This window comes from Anomalospiza imberbis, chromosome 3, assembly GCF_031753505.1.
Source record: "Anomalospiza imberbis isolate Cuckoo-Finch-1a 21T00152 chromosome 3, ASM3175350v1, whole genome shotgun sequence".
Taxonomy (NCBI): Eukaryota; Metazoa; Chordata; class Aves; order Passeriformes; family Viduidae; genus Anomalospiza; species Anomalospiza imberbis.
The window spans coordinates 3,930,979-3,951,501 of record NC_089683.1 but is presented as its reverse complement, the minus strand read 5'-3'; the positions used below and the strand labels follow the sequence as shown (position 1 = coordinate 3,951,501).

General features: G+C 52.4%; 1 protein-coding gene and 1 long non-coding RNA gene across 2 annotated transcripts; both read left to right on the top strand.

Annotated features, from left to right (window-relative positions):
* Positions 1 to 1,208: 1,208 nt before the first annotated feature.
* On the top strand, positions 1,209 to 3,149 carry LOC137470146 (uncharacterized). The gene is made up of 2 exons (XR_010996907.1): positions 1,209 to 1,347; positions 2,833 to 3,149. It is a non-coding gene; the product is annotated as an uncharacterized lncRNA (long non-coding RNA).
* Positions 3,150 to 7,662: 4,513 nt separating this feature from the next.
* Positions 7,663 to 19,831, top strand: CTSB (cathepsin B). Its single transcript, XM_068183186.1, has 10 exons — positions 7,663 to 7,754; positions 13,059 to 13,210; positions 13,748 to 13,833; positions 14,228 to 14,342; positions 14,952 to 15,070; positions 15,702 to 15,787; positions 16,469 to 16,615; positions 17,259 to 17,375; positions 18,171 to 18,299; positions 18,424 to 19,831. Exons 2-10 carry the CDS (start codon positions 13,085 to 13,087, stop codon positions 18,519 to 18,521), a joined length of 1,023 nt encoding a protein of 340 aa, XP_068039287.1. The 5' UTR covers positions 7,663 to 7,754; positions 13,059 to 13,084; the 3' UTR covers positions 18,522 to 19,831.
* The last annotated feature ends 692 nt before the right edge of the window (positions 19,832 to 20,523 follow it).

Below are 20,523 nucleotides of genomic sequence, written 5' to 3'. Positions count from 1 at the left end.
TGCAGAGCAGAGGGACTCCAGGCTTCAGAACTTAAAATGAGATAGGATGAGACAGCCCAGCTCCCTTGAGGTATTCAGGATGGCAATTCCCAAACAGACATGGGGTAAAGTGATGGAAATCATCCTCCAGGAATGAGACCGTTTCAAAGTGACAGGGCCAGGGGCAGGTTTCACGATCCTGCCAGGGAAATTACAGCAGGAGCTGCCCAAGTCCACAGTTTTTTGCTCAGCCAAGGAAAGATGCTCCACACATCCCTCTGTAAAACCTTCCCGGACCACGAGATGGCATCAAAAACCAGGGCAGCCTGAACCAGACAGGCTTTCCCTCTGGTCTGGCCTCCACCAAACCCAGACTTTCTAAGGTTCATCCTGCTGGGATGAATGGCACAGCATGTCTCTTCTTACAGGAATGTCACTTCTGCCCCAGGAAACTCCTTGTTGGCCCCCTCGTCCTGCACAATTTTTTTTTCCTAAATAAATTAAATTTAAATTAAAATTAAATCCAATATACTTTCAGTTTCTTCCACATCCCAAACAGGTCCAGCTACCCATCTCATGGGTCCCTTGCTGCTGACATCAGAAAACCCTCCTGGCACTTTGCCCTTCCTGCCCCAGCTCCTTAGGAATGACCCCGATTTCCAGTCCCACCAGTTCTCCTCCTATTTCCATTTCCCCCCTGAGGCTCACGTATAAACAAAGCAGAGAACAGGGAAAAACAGAGTTACCAGGAGAAAATGGGTCCCGAGCGGCGGGTGGCATGTGACAGACCCTCCCACGTCACCGGGAGCCTGGCACAGTGCCTGACGAGATAACCTTTCACTGGAGCACCAAAAACACCCTTTTCTGAAGAATCTTGGGAGGTTTCCCTTCCTGCTAGGAGCCAGCAGCTTTTCTGGCTTTGCAGGCAGTCAGAGGGTGCCAGAAGCACAATGAGGGCATTGCATCAAGGCTCTCCATGGGTCAGCACTGTGGCTTTCTCCAGCTGGACTCACCGTGGGAGGTAGCCTTCCTGCCTCAGTTTCCCTTCTGCAAGAGGAAACAAAAAATCGCTCTGCAGAGAAAATGGTCTCTCCCCAAAGCCAAATTCTGCCTGCACCAGACACAGTCTCCATCCCTGTATCACCTTTCCAAAAACTACACAGAACAAATGCTTGGGCCTAAGGAATGCCCCCACCCCATAGCTGTTTCATGCTGTGGGCAGGAGACATCAAGAGATGAAGTCACAGACACAAAAGAGAATCTGGGGGTCTCCTGGAATAGACAAGGGCAATCACAGCCCCATTCCTTGGCCAGACACCAGAGTTGGGAAAACACCTTCCCAACTCTGTGTTGGGAAGGAAGACTCAGGTGAGTGTAGGAGGAGCCAAGAGCTCAGGTGATCCCTTTGTCCAGGCTCTGATCTGGGCCATGGCCAATCTCTGAGCTTGCAGAGAATGGCCAAATTGTGAAACACTCACTCAAAAAGCTGTGTCCAGAGCTCTCCCAGTAAAGCCAGGATGGCAAAGTTGCTCTGGTTGGAAGGGACTGACACACTGGTCATGCAAAAGAGCAAAGGACACAGAACAGGGGTTTTGCTTTCCCTCTCTATAACACCCACAGGAAAGTGCTTTGGATGCAAATTCTCACATGTCACTGTCCCCACTTCTCTCTCACTTCTTCTTTTCAGTGGATTTTCTCCTCTGGGGTCAGCTGGGAGTTTCTTTTTGAAGCATAAGGTCCTCACCCTTAGATGCTCCCATCCTACATCTGTCATCTGGGCAGTGGGTGATCACAGAGGGGCACAGAGGGGAAGTCAGGCCCCACTTTCCATCACAAGCCAGGATTGATGGACACAGATTGCAGCCAAGTGGCTCAAAAGCACAACCTCAGCAAGAAGTGGAAGGACGAGGTCAGGATCAGGTGACTGGGCAGAGCAGCTGAGTCCTGAGCACTTCCCAGAACTCCTGAATTCCCTGGAGGTTGGGCAGGAGCAAGAGCAAAGTCGGGCTCTTGCCCCTTTGTGTACCACAAAGGGAACAGAGATCACAGTGGCTGCTCCAAAGTCTGAACATGCCTGACCCAGCTGGGTATGAGCCAGGTGTGCCCAGGTGAGCAAGAGAACAAGAGAGACATTGCTGGAGCGTGTCCAGGGAAGGGAATGGAGCTGGGGAAGGGTCTGGAGCACCAGGAGAGGCTGAGGGAGCTGGGAAAGGGGCTCAGCCTGGAGAAAAGGGGGCTCAGGGGGGACCTTTCCACTCTGCACAAGTCCCTGACAGGAGGGGACAGCCAGGGGGGGCCGGGCTCTGCTCCCAGAGAACAAGGGACGGGACAAGAGAAAATGACATCAAGTTGTACCTGGGGAGGTTTAGATTGGATATTAGGAATAATTTAAATCAGAAATGTTCTCCAACCCTGGCACAGCTGTCCAGGGCAATGATGGAGTCCCCACACCTGGATGGATTTAAAAGCCATGAGGATGTGGCACCTGGGGACATGGGACAGTGGTGGCCTTGGCAGTGCTGGGGGATGGTTGGATTTGATGATCTCAGACAGCTTTTCCAAACTAAATTATTCTACAACACCTTGTATGGAAAGCACATGGCAAAAGTGCCCTGGAGTTAAGGTGTTTCCAAAAGGAACATCCTGGACTATCTGGGGCCGGAACAGCTGCCCCAGCCAGCCCCGCATTGATGGGGACACAGCTCTGGGGAACTGCTCCAGCCTGAAAAGCTGAAAAACACAATCCCTTGCCAGGGCAGAGAGAGAATACAGAACAAGTTCCCATAGATTCAAAAATCTGTCAGATTCATGGAGGAAAATTCAGATCTGATAAAGTTCCACCTTTGACTCCAGGAGTGCTGCAGCCAAAAATTGCTGGGAGAACGGGAAGAGAGGTCTGGCCATGCTGAGCAGTGACATTCACACGGGTTTACAAAGCTCTGTCTCAAGCAAGACACGGGATAAGTTTGTTCTCTGCCTCTCTGATGTGCCACACATGAAGAAAAACTATTCCATCTTTGGATGAGAGCAGCTGGGCATGTCCTTGGGCACAGCTGATGATGTTTACTTGAAAAATTAGAAGGGGAGACACCCCAGGAAGACAGGATGGATGGAGCACAGGAACCAAGGAGAGATTCTCAATAAAAATACATCAAACTATTAATGTTTAATCTAGACAAGGACTCCACCTTAAGCTGGTGCTGAGGATCAATTTTGTCACCCTGCAAAGGGACATAAACGTTGCAGGAATGAATAATATCCCTGTCCTTGCCTCCCCATATCCCTGGAAGTCTCGCTGCTCGCCCAGCTCTGGGCTCGATTGGTCCCAGCGATGGTGTGAAGAAGCTTTTTGCTGATGTCATCTGTTCCCGAGTCACCTCCTGGCGGTCACAGGGCTCCTCGTGAGCCAGCCCAGCTGAGTCACCGCGGCCGTGGGGTTGTGTAACCGGAGTTCCCTGTTTGCACCGAATTTTTGGGGAATCAGAGCTCTCTGCAAGGATTTGCCAAAAGCAGGGGCGAGGATTTTGCAGGATCCTCCAGATCTAGAAGAGGCCTTCAGCCTTTTAAGCAGCATCAGCAGCAGAAGGCTAAAGGTGCTGCAGATGGGTGTCCAGGGGGTGTAGGACACCAAGACCCCCTGATGCCTCAAATCATCTCCCATCCACACCAGGAGCACACAGCCCCCCCCAGCCAGGACAGCCTCTCTTGCTCAAGGAGGCAGCAAAGCTCATTTTCTGTCCAGACAGAAAAAATCCCATCAACAAACCCCGACTTCCAGCAGACAGGCCTAAATCCCTCAGAATTAGCCAACAACCCACCCAAGACATGTTTCAGTGAGCTTTTTAAAGCCACGTGCTCCAGCAGTGACTCTGGCAGACACTGAATGCTTGGGGGTGAGGACTGGAGCTCAGGATGTCCCAGCTCCCATGGAGAGGTGAGGATTACATCAGGGCCCAACCCTTCCAGCAAGGATTTCTTAGGCAGTGTTATGGCTTTACAAAATCCTGTTTTAGTTGCCCTGGGTGAGTATTTTACCTTGGCAGCTGATGCAGCCATGCAATAACCATCATTATTCCCATCAAGGCCACACAGATGTTCTGCTGCTGCCAGGGAGAGCATGTCAGCTGCAAAATCATGTCACAGAAGTCTTAGAATCACAGACATACTTAGGTTGGAATGAACTTTAAAGCATCTCATTTCAACCCCCTGCCATGGGCAGGGGCAGCTCCCACTATCCCAGGTTGCTCCAAGCCCCGTCCAACCTGGCGTTGAAAACTTCCTGGGATGATGCTCAAAGAGGGAAAAAAAGGCAGGAATTAAAGAACTTCAGGAGCAAATATTATAATGCTGCTTGAGCAGTAAAATTACAGTGTTTAAAAGCATCAGAAAAATGATGAATCAGGAAAAATCAGGGTGGATATTCCCCAAAGGAGATCTGGCAGCCCAGCTGGACAGGCTTTGGGTTCAGGGAGGAGCACAATTCACTACTGCCCCAACCAAAGCAGATCTATTTGGTTATTAAATAAACCTGCATTTCATACTCTTTTTGTAAGCAATGATGGTTTTAAACCCTGAAGATTAAAAAAAACACCCCTGTATTAATTAGGACCATAAAAAAAATTATGGTAGAAGATGAATATGCATAGAAACTTTTTTTTTTTCTAAAACCTATAGGTGTTGGCCCTTCAGCAGCCGCCTTAAGAGCTATTTGCTGTTCAGTGCTGAAGCAGGCCACGATGATTCAATCAACACTGATTTAACAAGTGATAAGAGAGGTTTGCCCAAGGCCTCCTGACCCAGTTCCTTATCTTGTTCCTGTAGTGTTGGATTTTGCTCCAAAGGCCAAAGCCTCAGCAAACACCATTCATTTTTTTCTGATAGGCTAAAAAAATACAATGAGAAAAAGGGGATTTGTTTCATGCCTGGTTTGGGCACACAAGGGATTTTTGAACTCTCTGGGAAGTCTCAGATGGGGAAAATTTCCTGGCTGCATTCAGCATCATGTATAAAAACTTATCATTGAACCACAGAATGGTTTGGGTTGGACCCTGCCGTGGCCAGGGACACGTTCCACCATCCCAGGTTTCTCCAAGCCCCGTCCAACCTGGCCTTGGACACTTCAAGGGAAGCAACAACTTCTCTGGGCACCCTGTGCCAGGGCCTCAACACCCTCACAGGGAACAATTCCTTCCCAATATCCCATCATACCCATTGTCCCTTGTCCAGTCTTTCCATCCCTTGTTCCAAGTCCCTCTCCAGCTCTCCTGGAGCCCCTTTAGGCTCTGGAAGGGGCTCTGAGCTCTCCCTGGAGCCTTCTCTTCTCCATGTGAACACTTCCAGCTCTCCCAACTTGGCTTGAGAGCAGAGGGACTCCAGCCCTTGGAGCATTTTATCTCAAAAATTATCAACTTATCTCAAAAACTGACACGTTCTCAGTCCAAACCAACTGCAATAGGGGCAGCAACTTTGACACTTCCCCAAAGAGGGTAGAAAGTCAGCAGTCTATGCAAAGTTTTAGTTCATACTTTCATTTCTTGAAAAAGACACCAAATATTTGCAGGAAAAACAGGTGGCTGCTCCCTCCTGAACAGGCCACAGAGGACATCAGCAGAGCCTGAAGGATGGGCTCCCTGGTGGCTCAGAGCCAGGCAAAATAAAAGGTGTTTTATGGGACTGCACAGGTTTAAAATCACTATTCTGTGACTTCCGGGTGAAAACCTAGCTGGAAATAAGGAGGTGTGGGGAATTCAGAGGGAACTGACTGAGTTACTGGAATAAATAAGTGATGTCCTGACTGCAGCTCCACATGACTGAAGGCACTGAGGCTTTTGGAGCCAGATTGTACAAAGGGCAGGACAAAATCCAGGTTATTTCTCCTGTGTTTTATGCCAATAAAACTTCGCAGACAATGTGGAAAACTGAAATCAACCTTCAAAGGAGAGCGAAGATATCCTGTGGAGTCAGAGGGAAGTTAGGCAAATTACAAGTGATTTTTTAAAAAAATTATTTTCATTGTTAAAACACAAATAAAAACATAGTGAAGAGGTGGTTAAATATTACATGCAAAGGCATGCAGTGGTCCAAGGGCCATTGCACATAGAGCATTGAAGAATAAAAACATTTAAACACATCAAAAACATCTCCCATTTTACTGCCTAAATGCTGGGTTGTGCAGTCAAGTGTATTAAATGTTATTCTGATTCTTCTCATCACTTCACTAGGAAATCTTCTCAAACCAAAATAAACCGTTAAAATGTGATTCTGACCAAAAATTGATTGATATAAATGGAAACAGGGGGGAAAAGGAATATGCTCACTGTTTTTTGATCACTGATTAATTATTTTTAGTTCTAGGCCACATGGCCTTTTCATTTCTGAGAATGGTGGGGAGTATAGTTTTTACCTCCTCCTCACAGAGAAGGGTGAGAAAATAATAAGATGTTTTTTCTCGTTAAAGAGAAGCTTTAGTTTCATTGTGGTTTAGAACAGGGCTTGAAAATGGTTCCTGAGATTATTTTTCTGTTGTTCATACTCCTGAAAATTGGCCAAAATGAGGGGAAAAGTGTCAATCAGCACAGCAATACAGTGAAATATTTCTGTATTTCCAGATGAAAACTTCAAGAGATGCTGACAGGACGCAGGTGGCATGGTGACAGGATAGTGGTGGGGTGCAAGGAGAGTGGAGTAGGAAAATTAGATGAGCTAGAGGCAGGCTGGAGGAGAGAAGCAGGAGGATCACAGAACACCAGAATGGTTTGGGTGGGAAAGGACCTTAAAGCTCATCCCACTCCACCCCCTGCCATGGGCAGGGAGACCTTCCACTATCTCAGGCTGCTCCAAGCCCTGTCCAACCTGGCCTTGGACACTTCCAGGGATCCAGAGACAGCTACAGCTTCTCTGAGAAACCTGTGTGACGCAGGTGGAGTTGAAAAGGGATGGGTGTGGGATGCAGGAAGGTTTAGGAAGGATACAGGTAGGTTGGAGGAGGAAAACCAGATGGGACAGAGGCTGCTGGAGGAGAGAAACAGGAAGGAAAAGGTATAGAGGCAGGATGGAGACAGGATAGCAAAGGGTGGGATACAGGAAAAATCCAGACAGGTTGCTGGAGAAAAACTAGATGGGATGGAGATAGGATGGAGGAAGGAAGCGGGAAGGATGTGGATGGGATTAAGCCGGGATAAAGGTGGGATGCGGGTGGGATTGAGGAAGAATGCAGGCAGACTGGAAGATGAAAAGGAAACGGGATGGAGTACGGCAGGAAGGGAGAAAGGCAGGAGGGAAGATGCAGGATGGGATGGCAGAGGGCGGAACATCTGTGGGATCGAGGAAGGTCAGAGGCAGGCTGGAGGAGGGATACAGGTGGGCTGGAGGTGGAACTGGGGAAGGAAGGATGCAGGCGGGGTGGAGGTATGAAAACCAGGTGGGATGGAGGTCGGCAGGAGGAGGGATGGAAGCAGAGCAGGGGTGCAGGCAGGACTGATGGAAGCCTGCAGGGGCAGGGATGGAGGCAGAAGGGAAGCGGGCAGGAGGAAGGAAGGAAGCAGAGAGGATCAGTGTTGGAGCCGGGAGCAGGGGTGGACGGAGGTATGGATGGATGTAAGGAGGGAGGGAGGCGGGCTCTGGGGGCGGGCAGCCGGCAGGATGCTGTCACGCCGGGGGCGGGCCGGCCCGGGATGACTCAGCCTCCGGGAGCTGCCCCGGCCGTGGCTACCGAGCGGCGGCCGTGAGTGCCGGTGAGTCCCGGGGAAGCGCAGCGGGCGCGGCGGCGAGGAGCGGTAAGGGAGGGGATGCTTAGGGGCAGGGGACACGGCAATGGGGCACCTCCTGAGGGCCACGGAGCACCCGCAGGGACAGCAGCAGCAGCGTCTCCCGCTTTTTCCAGCGGCGTTTTGGGGGATTTTTGTCCGTGGCTAGTGCGGGATGCGGAATGCGGGCTGAGGGAGGGGGATGCGCTGCGGCGCAGATTGTTGCCGGGAAAATGAGCCCTCAAAACTCATCAAACCTTCAAGAAAGGTCACGGGAGGAGAGGGGAAGCCTTGTTTTTATGATAGGGACAGGGAAAACAGCGCAGCTCTGCTCGTCAGCTGACGCCGAGGTCGCTTTGGCACCCTGGGAACATCCCGTGATGCACAGCCCAGCCTGGGTTTGGACCAGGACCGTGGCTTGGGAATGGCGGTGGAGAAGCTGCCATGCGTCCCTCTGGCCTGGAATGAATCTCTCATCCCCGTATCCCACTCTCAGGGATGCTCTGCGGGCGTGATGTAGCAAAGATCGCTTCCTCCTGGCATTTCCCTCGAAGGAAGGGATTTCCGTAGCATGGGGTGTCTGGGGGCTTGTGCAAGACTCTGGTTTATGGATTGGTCTGTAAGAAGAAGAGGGAAAAAAAAAAATCAGTGCAGCTTCATTTGGGAGGAATCTTGTGCTTTCTGTGCATGGAAGCTGCAGAGGTGAGTGCTGCAGCTTGTCTCAGGAGGGAATTACTTTGTCAGATACAGAGCAGCCAGGTCTAGTAGGCTTGAAATTAGGTGACCTTTAGGATCTCTTCCAACCCAGATCTCTCTAGGATTCTGTTATCTGAACTGTGTTAGTGATCTGGCTTTGCTAGAAGGGAATAAGCGTGGGGAGGAGCGCCTGATGTTTTTTTCTTGATGAAAAAATAATTCAAGCTTTGGTAATGCAGCGAGGGCTGTAGTGAAGTCAGCAGAGCACGGGTTTGGTGCTGCCAAGCTCACCTGGTGATGCAGCAGGCTGAGCTGGATCGGGAGCTGGAGCTGAACCTCTCTGGGTTTGCTTTGTTGTGGCTTGGAGTCACAAGCCCTGGCAGAGAGAACAAAGGACAAAGCTCGGCCCAGGCTAAGGGCTGGTGCTGAGCAGGACACATGATTTGGGCTGTGCCGAGCACCCCTGGCCCTGGAGGGCTGGGGGGTGTTGTAGAAGGGAGGGTGGGACAGCTTTTACCTTCCTCAGAGCCTTGGAGAAGGTGTGGACGCCTCCGTCTGTGCCTGCAGGGGGTTGGCCCAGACTGTGCAGGAGCTGGGAGAAGCTTCAGGGCTGTGTCTTATCTGTGGTCTGACCTGCCCCGGCTGAGTCATGTAAGCTGGGCTCGGAATAGCCGGTTTGGGGGTTGGGTTGTTGCTTTTTCTTAAATAAAGTTAAATGGCACCTGTGGGCTTTGTTTTGGAGGAGGAGACCTTTGTGGTGCAAGGGTGAAGGGATTTGCTGCTGTGGGCACCTGTGTGCCTCCCTTGGCTGCTGGGAGGGTGATGTGGGATCCTGCTGAGGTCTGGGATGTCAGGGTTCGACTGTCATGAGCTCTGTCCTCGAGAAAACAGGCGGGGAGCTGCCCTGGCTCCCGGATCTGGTCAGGAGGGATGGAGATGGCACTTGGGTGGTGTCTCCTCCTCCTCTGCGGCAGCACAGAGGGCTGTGGGTGGATGCTGCAGCAGCAGCACAGCCACAGCCCTTCGGGTGCTCTCCTCCCTCGCAGGCTGCAGCTGCTCCGAGCAGCTCCTGCAGAGCCTTCGCTGCCTCCTCCTCGCTGCCTGGGAGAGGGGCTGCACTCAGCTGGCCCAAATTTCCTCTTTCTAAGCGACCAGCTGGCTGAATCGTGAGTGTCCTGTCCCACCCAGGGGCAGGTGTGCTGGTGGGTGTTTATTTCTTGCTCATCCTTCAAGAAATGGCATTAGCAGATGCTCTGGATCTCAAAGTATTCTCTGCTCTCAGTCCAGGGGAAGGTGGAGCAACCCGAGGGGCTCTTTGCAAGCCCCAAACATCCTACTGCCACCTGGGGGACTCTGTAGGGTGAAGCTGATGTGTCCTGAGAATCCCAATAGCCTTGTTCCTGTTTCCAGGCTGATGGGCTGTGGTGGGATGTGAGCTGTGGATCAGCCTTAGCCAGGGTTATTCTGAAGCTGAGGCACCTCTGGAGATGTTGTGGGGTGCAGAGGGAAAGGATCTGCTGGGGTTCCTGGGGAAACTGCTCTGCCCTGTTTGCTGTGCACGAAGTGGGCAGCAGATGTTGGGGTGCAGCAGCTGTGATGCAATTTTGGTTTTGGGGCTGCTGCTCTGGGGTTTAAACGGCCCTGAGGTTTTAGGTGTGAGGAGGAGATAGCGGTGCTGGGGGAAGCACCAGCGTGATAATGCTGCCAGGGGAAGTTTTGCTGCTCGGATCAGCTGGGACAGGGGGTGAGGGAGGAAACCAGCAGCTTTTTGTCGCTGTAGGGTCTCTGGGGTTGTTGTGGTTGGGCTGCAAGTGACCCACGGCCAGTGGGAATCCGTCCTGCCAGTCCCGTGCCTGTGTCCTATTTATAGACCTGCTGTACACAGGATAAAGCCAGGGAGAGGGGGGGTAGGGAGGAAGAAATCCCACAGGGGTGAGGATTTCCCCTTCCTTTTCCAGACAGATCTTGGGACACCTGATCTTGTGTGTCAGCTGTCACCACCCTAAACTTCGCAGCCATAGGAGACCTCATAGAATAACAGAAAGATGTGGGGTGGAAGGGGTGTTTAAAGGGCATATAATTCCAACCTCTCTGCCATGGGCAGGGACATCTTTAACTATGTATTTTAACTGTATGTCAGGTTGCTCAGAGCCCTGTCCTGAATGTTTTTTGGGATGGGGCATCCCCCATCTCTTGGGGCAACCTGTTGTAGTGCCTCCTCATCCTCACAGGGAACAATTCCTTCCCAGTATGCCATCTGACCCTGCCCTCTGGCAGTGGGAAGCCATTCCCTGTGTCCTGTCCCTCCATCCCTTGTCCCAAGTCCCTCTCCAGCTCTCCTGGAGCCCCTTTAGGCACTGGAAGGAGTTCTGAGGTCTCCTTGGATCCTTCTCTTCCCAAGGCTGGACACCCCCAGCTCTCTCATGACCCATAGGGAGGCTCCATGCCCACAGGAGACTTGGCAAGAAGGTTTTTTTTGGTGGTGTTTTGTTTTCTTTTGTTTTGTTTTGGTTTTTTTTTTTGTGATTTTTTTTCCTTTTTTTTGCCTCAAGAGCCCTCTGGCTCCCAGCTATTTGCTTTGCTGGGTTTGCTGGCCCTGGGCCATGTCCATGGTGCAGATGCAAAGCGGCAGAGCTGAAACTCTGCCTCTTTCAGGGGAAACTGCTGGAATCTATTTTCAGTTTGGTTTCGGGTTGCCTGGAGAGTGTGGTCTGGTAACCCGAGGCTGGGAGATGTCCCGTGTCTGTCCCTCAAAAGCTGGGTGTAAGCAGCACATCGATGCCTGGCAGGGTGGTTTTCAGCCTGTCAGCAGATTTACAAACATCTTGCTGGGAAAAAAAAAAAAAAAAAAAACCAAAAACCAAAAAACAAACCAACTGTAATCATGTGATTTCTGGCCTCAGAAACGCCTCCTGCCTATGCTATGGGAAAATACCGAGTTGACTGCAGGAAGTACAGAGTGTTTTGGGGTTTGATATTTGTGTGTGTGTGTGTGTGTGTGCATTTTTTAATTATTATTATTTTTATAAGATTTTTCATTTAAAAGGTGCTTCAGCTCAGGCTGGTTACCTGCAGGCTTCCTGTGGCCTGTTGTGGGCAAAAAGCACAGTTGTATTATATGTGTGTATTTATTTTCCTGGGTGTAGCCTCCGGTGTAAGCAGGGGAGCACAGCCAGCAAGTCCCTTGCCTGCAGAAACGTCTAAGCAAGGAAATATTCATGAAACCCCTGAAAATATGCAAAAAAAAAAAAAAAAACCTTTAAAGAGGTGATATTTAGGAGTGGGAGGACCCAAGTGCTGCTGAAACTCAGCTGGTTTTTTTTGGGGGCTGAGCGTCCTGCTGAAAGCACAAAGAAGGGGGAACAAATAAATAAATGGTGGAAGGAGGAGTGGGAAAGGAAAAAAGCCCCTTTATACAGCGAGCTGCAGCCGCCTGGGCTCACTGCTGGCAGAAAGTAGGACACTCCTGCTGGGTTTTCTTCTCTGGAAAGGCTGAACTTGGCTGGGAGTGGGTGGAAGCAGCCGGCAGGGGGGTGTGTGTGTGTCTCCCATCCCCATGCCCTGCTCGTCCAGCTCTGCTGCTGTGGGGCTGCTGGCAGGAGCTGCGTGTCCGGTTTGAGCCCGGGCTTGCAAAGGTGATTACACGTTCAGCTCGCTGGGTTGAGCAGGAATTAAAGCCTGAATATCCCTGCTGTGGAGGGGCTGAGGTTCTGGAGTGCTCACCAGGCTTGGGGTGGATGTGGGGCTGGTGGGAGGGAGCTGGGAGGGTTTGGAGGAGGAGGAGGGTGCCCTGGTGTGTTTGCAGAGATAAAGGAGCTCGTGGCCTCGTGGTGTGCCTGAGTCAGGCGTGGGGACGTGGAAGAAGTGGCTGCTGGCACTGGGGGTTAATTTGAAGTTGGGCAATTCGATGTGAATTAGGTTAAAGGGGAGCAGGGAAACCACAGAGCCCTGGGGTGTCTGTGGGCTGGATGGTGCTTGTGCTCCTGCACGGGAGGCTGTGGTCCTTTCTTTCCTGCTCTTCCTCTGCGTCTCTGATCCCCAAACTGGGGCTTTCCTCGCTCCCCGCACCTCCCTGGGGAAAAGCCCTGGTGGGAGAGGAGCAGAGGACAGCAGCCACAGGCAGCTCTGGTGCATGCTGACCCCCTTGTGCATGGACAGGGGGTCACACCTGGGGCTGTGACACCCCCAGGGCAGCGGGCTGGCCAAAATGAGGCTCTTAAAAATGTAATTTGGAGTAATATCTTAAAAGGGAAGAGCAGGGCCAGGGCCTATCAAATCCCATGCCTGAAGTTTGGGGTGGAGATGGGATGTCACTTGTTCCTTCTCCTGGCCCTTATTCTCCATTGTTGTGGAAGTAAACACAGGTTTTAATACCCTCCACATCCTTTGGATCTGCTTCAAAAGGTATTTTCCTGCTGCTGCTAATCCTGCAGTGGTCAACAAACAAGGGTGCCTTGTCTGATTTCTCCTGAGCTGCAGGGGGAGGTTGTTGCTCTGTTCCTGTGTTTCTCTCCTGACCTTTGGGGCAGTTTGGGATCTGGGGGGATCTGGTGCAGCCACACATTTTATCCTCCCACGTGTTGCTGCAGCTGAACCCACCCTGGGAATGTTTCCAACGATGCTCCAATCTGGCTGCAGGTGGAGTGTCCTGTTCAGCAGCCAAGATGTGGCCACCCGTGTCCCTCCTGTGTGTCCTGGTGGCCTTTGCCAATGCTCGCAGCATTCCTTACTTCCCTCCTCTCTCTGATGACCTGGTCAACCACATAAACAAGCTCAACACCACCTGGAAGGTGAGTACTGGGCTGATTTGGGGTTCTTTTAGGGAGGCACTGCTGACAGTCTCTTTGTGGGATTCAGTGGCTGAGCTTTGGGAGCGTCACGGAGGTGGTGACATAGATCCAGCCTTGGTCCCAGCTGGCTTTTCCAGTGAGGTGATGCCCCCACTGTCAGGGGATCCTGCAGTGACAGGAACTGTGAGCTCCTCCTTGAAGCAGAGCAGGATGAATATGTGGAACAGGAGCAATGTAAGAGTAGGAAACTCTGCAGGGGGCTGGAGACAAGCAGTGAGTGTCCAGTTATTGGTGACCTGACCCGCTTTGGCCAGTTTGCTGTGTCCAAAGCCTCAAGCTGGACCTCACTGGTCCTGATGGGCTGATCCTGGGCTGTGTTCTGTGTCTGTAGGTGCTTGGCTCTTGGCCCCTGGGCTTTGCAGCAAGTGTCAGACTCTGGTTGGGGTTCAGGGAGCTCTGGAGCACCAAACTGTGATCCCAGAGGTGCTCTTGGTGGCTCTGGAGAGTCTTGTCCCAGTGCTGTGTGTCTCTCCCCAGGCAGGACACAACTTCCACAATGCTGACATGAGCTATGTGAAGAAGCTCTGTGGCACCTTCCTGGGTGGGCCCAAGCTCCCCGAGAGGTGAGTGCAGGGAGGAGAAGGTGAAGCTCCAGTAAAACTTGTGTGGATCCTTCATGAAGATCTGGAGCGGGTGAGGGCCTCTACTGGCAGGCTGTGGGCAGCAGGGTGGACATTGGTGCAGCTTGGTGGACATTGTTCATGGAATTAAGCACGGAGCACACGTGAGGGGAAAATCCATCCTGTGTCCTGCCAGTTGTGCAGTTTGTTTTCCTTGAAAATGAACATGCCAGAGGAGCTGCTGACCTGGTCTGAGGACAGCATAAGCATTAATGTTCCTTCAGTAAGCAAACAACACAAACGTCCTCCAGGCCACCTTCAGAGGAGGCTGGAGAGTGCAGTGCACCCCGTCATGGTTCACTGGTTTTCCTGAGACAGGATTTCCCTCTCCTCACAGGGTGGATTTTGCTGCAGATGTGGAGCTGCCCGATAACTTCGACTCGCGGACGCAGTGGCCCAACTGTCCCACTATCAGCGAGATAAGAGACCAGGGCTCCTGTGGCTCCTGCTGGGTAAGGACAGGGGAAGTTTAATGTTGTGTCCATAAAATTTACTGGGCAAAACCCATGCCTTTGTATTTGCTGCTGAACCCCCTACCATGGGCAGAGACACCTGCCAATGTCCCAGGTTGCTCCAAGCCCCGTCCAGCCTGACCTTGGACACTTCCAGGGATCCAGGGGCAGCCACAGCTTCTCTGGGCAACCTGTGCCAGGGCCTCACCACCCTCACAGCCAAGAATTCCTTTTCAATATCCCATCCATCCCTGCCCTCTGGCAGTGGGAAGCCATTCCCTGTGTCCTGTCCCTCCATCCCTTGTCCCAAGTCCCTCTCCAGCTCTCCTGGAGCCCCTTTGGGCCCTGGAAGGGGCTCTTAAGTTCTCCCTGGATCCTTCTCTCCTCCAGGTGAACATCCTCAGCTCTCCCTGGCTTGAGAGCAGAGGGATTCCAGCCCTTGGTGCATCTTTGCTGCCCTTTTGTAAGGGGACACTGTGGGATCCTGCAGTGTCTGAGCTCCTGGGTGGCTTCTCCCAGCCAGGCCATGCTTGCTGCTCTCATTTCCAGGAGGTTTCCTGGTTTCTCTCCCATGGCCAGCTCTAATGGGTGTTTTGGGGTTGCCCTCAGGCTTTTGGCGCCGTGGAAGCGATTTCAGACCGGATCTGTGTCCACACCAACGCCAAGGTCAGCGTGGAGGTCTCAGCTGAGGACCTGCTGTCGTGCTGTGGCTTTGAGTGTGGCATGGGGTGAGCTGCTCCTGGTCCTTGTGCACCTGGAAGGTGGTTGGGAGGAGCAGGGGCAGACCCTGGAGGTGCTGATTGCTTCAGCCCTGCCTTCATTATCTCCCTTACGAGCACAGAGCTCCTCCAGAGGTTTGTGCTGTGGATGAGGGAGTTAGGAGGGAACATAAAGGTGATTCCTGGGACAGGGACACATCCTGCCCCCAGCATAGTGGGTGGTGATGGCTGCAAGCACATAGTGCTGCTCTCCCACACAGGGCTGGCAGCTGCCAAAGCCAAAGGACAGATCTTTTCATAGTCCCAGATCCTTGGTTTTCAGGCACAAGCCTTTTGCCTGTGGCTTTCCCAGTTGTTGAGCACAGGGCAGGGAGTTGAGTCTTCAAGTTCTGTGCTCCTGGCAGCAGAAGCTGGTCAGGGACCTGGTAAGAAGGCAACTTTGGAATTTGGAGCCATGGGTGCTATTACCTCCCTGCCCGAAACCTTGGTGTCTCCAGGCAGATCCTGGGGAAGAGAAGAACAGACTAAAAAAAGGCTTCATATGCCCAAACCTTCCTTTGAACCATCCCAGGCTGGCTCCATTCCCTTGCCTCTCCCAAAATGGGATGGCTGGGGCTGGAGCTGGTGCCTCTCCCCCCAGGTGCAATGGTGGTTACCCCTCTGGTGCGTGGAGGTACTGGACAGAGAGAGGCCTCGTGTCCGGGGGTCTCTACGATTCCCACGTGGGTAAGTCCTGGCAGATACCCTTGGGGAAGCAAGGAGGAGCATCTCTGCTTGGTTAAGGCTCATGTTTTTTGGGGTGCTTCTCTCCTGGTTTGCATCCTTGTGGCAGCTGCCTCCTTCAACTCGAGCACCTCTGCAGTCCCAGCTGGCTGCCCCTGCCCCCATGGCTCCTTCCAGTCACTCCTTTGGGACAAGGGTCCCTAAGCAGCACCCAGAGGCAGGAGGCCCATCTGGGAAGGGAGCCAGGAGCCCTCAACCCACCCCCCAAGGCTCCTGTTTCCATGGCAGGAATGAATCAGGCTGTGAATTTTGTGTTGTTGCTAGTTTTGAACCAGTTCACTACGCTTTGGATGAGGTCAGGAATCTTCCTGGCATGTTCCCCCTTCAAAAAATAACTTCCAGACTTGAGCCCTCTCCCTGTCCCTGTCATTACCATCAGCTGGTTCACGTTTCCACCTTTTCCATCACCATTTGGAGAGGGAGGTGGTGGGAAGCAGGTCTGGTGGGAAACACGTTGCTCATGGGAGGGATTGCCCATCTGGCAGGAGAAGACCTCCTGCAACCCGCTGATTTGTGGGGTTCCTGGGGCAGAAAGGCTCTTTCTTGGGGCTTCTGGTGCCTTCTCCAGCGCGGCTCTCGGGATCTCTGGGGACAGCCAGTTGATGTCACCTCTGTCCTGGACAGGCTGCCGGCCCTACTCCATCCCACCCTGCGAGCACCACGTCAACGGCACCCGGCCCCCCTGCACCGGGGAGGGAGGGAGCACCCCGAGATGCAGCCGGCACTGTGAGCCTGGCTACTCGCCCTCATACAAGGAGGACAAGCACTATGGTAAGGGAGGTGGCAGCTGCAGAGCTGCTCCTCATGGCAGCTGGGAGGGGTGGGCAGGATTGAGCCAGTTCCTGGTGTTTTTTTTCCCTGTGCCCTTTCCCTGGAGGCTCCCTTCTGGTGGTCCTGGAGCAGGCCTGAGTGTGACAGATGCACAGTTTGTGTTTGCTGAAACTCAGCTGGGAAGGGGGAACTGGTGGAACTGGTTTGAGTCCTGGTGGTGCACATGGCTGGCTTGAGGAGTGTGGTGCTGAGCCCCATCTGGTGTCAAAGCCACCTCCAAGTCTCCTTGGCAGCAGCCAGCCCTGTTATTTTAGGATAATCCATCTGTTTCTTGGAGATTTGTCTTTACCTTGAGTATTTTGGGTTTTAAAAAGCAGAATGTAGCAGGGAAAAATGTCCCTTCCCACTAAAGCTGTCTGGAATAGGTCTTTGGGTACAGAATAGGAGTCAGATTAAATAATTCCCTCTGGAAGAGGGGTGGCAGGAGCCCACTTTTCTTGCTTGGCTGTGTCAGTCCCTCTGGAGCTGCTGGCTTTGGATTTAACCTGCATTTAAGTGCAAGAGGCCTCCTGCAGGGTCACACTGAGCCGTCCTGTGTGGCCTGACCGTGCCATCCTAATGGTGGGAATTCTTTTCCTTTTAGGCATCACATCCTACGGAGTCCCTCGCAGTGAGAAGGAAATCATGGCTGAGATCTACAAGAACGGCCCAGTGGAAGGAGCCTTCATTGTCTACGAGGATTTCCTGATGTACAAATCTGGTGAGCAGCAGCACTTGGGCTGTGCGGGGGGAGCCCTGTTCCCTGCTTCAATCTAAGGTCCCTCTTTTGTGGCCCTGGTCTGTCTTCAGTGTTGGAGATCTCGACCTCACACTTGAGTATCTGGTGTGGCAAGGACATGGGCAGATGCCGGTTCCTGTATCCATAGCAAGGGTAATTGGTTCTTGGGACTGGATCAGGGAAGAAGCCCTAATAGGAAGCACCCCAAATTCCAGCTGACAGCAACAGCTCGGATTTAGGACCCCAAAACGCTTGTGAACTGGCTTTGAGCCCCTTGGGGAGTGTCTCTGGGTGTCCTGTGTGCTTAGCTGGTGCTGAGCATCAGTCACAGAATCATGGATTGGTTTGGAAAGATAATATTTTAAAAATCATCTCGTTCCAACCCCCTGCCATGGGCAGGGACCCCTTCCACTATCCCAGATTGCTCCAAGCCCTGTCCAACCTAGCCTGGAACACTGCCAGGCATGGGGCAGCCACAGCTTCTCTGGGAAGCCTGTGCCTGGGCCTCACCACCCTCAAAGCCAAGAATTTCCTCCTAACACCCAACCTACATCTCCCATCTTTCAGTTTAAAACCTTTCCCTTCTGTCCTGTCGCTATCTCCCTGTGCAGAACTCCTTCTTCCAGACTCTGCACTAAGTTTCAGTTTCACATTTAACGAAAAACCCCTCCTCAGCCACTCTGGGGTTTGTGATACCAGGTGGCCCCGAGGCTGTGAGTGCTCTGTGCTGTGGACAGATGGTGCCTGTTGACATTTTGGGGTGTTTTTCCCTTGCAGGGGTCTACCAGCATGTGTCTGGGGAGCAGGTGGGAGGCCACGCCATCCGCATCCTGGGCTGGGGCGTGGAGAACGACACTCCCTACTGGCTGGTGGCCAACTCCTGGAACACCGACTGGGGGGAGAATGGTGAGAACCACCGGGAATCCCCAGGATTCCCCGTCCCATTTCCCTGCCCCATCCCCCTTGCCCCATTCCCCTCGGGTGGATGAAGAGGGTGACTTTTTTTTTTTTTTTGGTGGTTTCTTCACAGGTTTCTTCAAAATCCTGCGAGGAGAGGACCACTGTGGCATCGAGTCTGAGGTTGTGGCCGGCATCCCCAGGACGGAGCAGTACTGGAAGAGGATGTAACTCTGATCAAACCACAAATAATCCTGAGTCCCTGATGCTTTTAACTGATAGCGGGTTGGGTGCAGAGACCCTCCCTTCTAAAAGAGACTCTAGTTCAGGTTACTTTATTAAAGCTTTTTATCTTTCTTTTTTTTTTTTTTTCAATTTTTTTGTTAGGTTTTTTTTTCCTTTTAAAAATTTTTGGGTTTGTTTTTGTTTTTTTAAATTGTACGGTGGAGCTGGAGGTGGAACTGCTTTCTGCCAACCTCCTGCTTCTGGTGGGTCACAGCAGGACATTGGGGCATTCCCTGCTCAGAGGACTGCTGGAGAGCTCGCTGGCCTCCTGGAATTTGGCTAGCCTGGACTCCTTCCAGCCCAGTTTGCTACTGGGAGGGCAGGAAACAGTAGCTTTGTGCTGGGATTAGGGACTTGGTGGGGCAGCAAAGGTGGATGCTGCTGGAAAGCCATGGCCAAGGGGGCATTTGTGCACCCCCAGATGGATTGATCTGACTGTTACCACCCGAAACAAGCAGGGAAGAACTTCCTGTGAGTGTGTGCCTTGAATTGGCTAAATTTAGACATATTAATGAACAAAATACTGATGAACTTGATGTGGGGGTGGCTCTGGCCAGAGCTGCCTGCACCAAGTCCCTCGTGCATTGCTTGCTCTTCTCCATCCTTCTGGCTTTTCAAACCACTTCTTCCTCAGCTGTTCACTGACTTTTTTATCTGCTGTAGTCTGGGGTTATTGATGCTGGGGAAGGGCCTGGCTGGAGCTCCATGAGCCTTTGATCAAATATCCTGCAAGCATCTGGGAGGGAGCTGGGAAGAGTAAAGCCCTTCTCCTCCATGGCTGAGCAGCTTGATGTGTGCAAATCATGCCTGGGCAAGGGTGCAGCACCCAAATTTGGGGTGCTTTGGGGCTGCGGGTGCTGGATGCTGAGCTGAGGGATGGTTCCCAAGTCTGCTGCAGGGAGCTCAAGCAGATGCTTGAAGATGTCTCACTAACTTGGACAGGATTAAAGCTTTTTTCTCTTGAGCCACAGTTATTGAGGAAGGTAAAAACCCTTATTTTTGTTACTGGGGGGAGGCAATAGCTTGTGTATAGGAGGAATCATGCGATTTGCAAAGACTAATATAGCAAAGAGCTTTTTTTTAATTTTAAAGCACAAAATATATTAGTGACCTGAGGCTATGGGTCTGAAATGTGTGAAGCAGGCTCTCCATGCACTGTAAAATAGCCCCTTACCTCTGCTTGCTCAGGCACCAGTGAGGCAGAGCTGTGCTGTACTTGGCTGGAACACCTGTGCCAATAAATGATTTCTCCAGTGTCTCGGCTCCTGGCTCTTGGTTGCTTCTGCTTGGCTTCCACCACCTCAGATGGTTGTCTGGAGTAGGAGCCAAGTGAGACCCTTCTGTCTTCAGAGAATGGTTTGGGTTGGAAAGGACCTTAAAGACCAACCAGTGCCACCCTCTGCCATGGGCAGGGGACACCTCCCACTATTCCAGGCTTCTCCAAGCCCTGTCCAACCTGGCCCTGGACACTTCCAGGGATCCAGGGGCAGCCACAGCTTCTCTGGGCACCCTGTGCCAGGGCCTCACCACCCTCACAGCCAAGAATTCCTTTTCAATATCCCATTCATCCCTGCCCTCTGATAGTGGGAAACCATTCCCTGTGTCCTGTCCCTCCATCCCTTGTCCCAAGTCCCTCTCCAGCTCTCCTTGAGCCCCTTTAGGCCCTGGAAGGGGCTCTGAGGTCTCCCTGGATCCTTCTCCAGGTGAACACTCCCCAGCTCTCCCAGCCTGGCTCCAGAGCAGAGGGGCTCCAGCCCTTGGAGCAGCTCTGTGGCCTCCTCTGGACTCTCTCCAGCAGCTCCACATCCTCCTGCTGTTGGCCCCAGGGCTGGAGGCAGCTCTGCAGGTGGGGTCTCACCTGAGGGGGGCAGAGGGGCAGAATCCCCTCCCTTGTGCAGGTGTGGTCACTGCCAGCCCTGTCCTGTGGCCCTGCTGGTGACAGCCACCC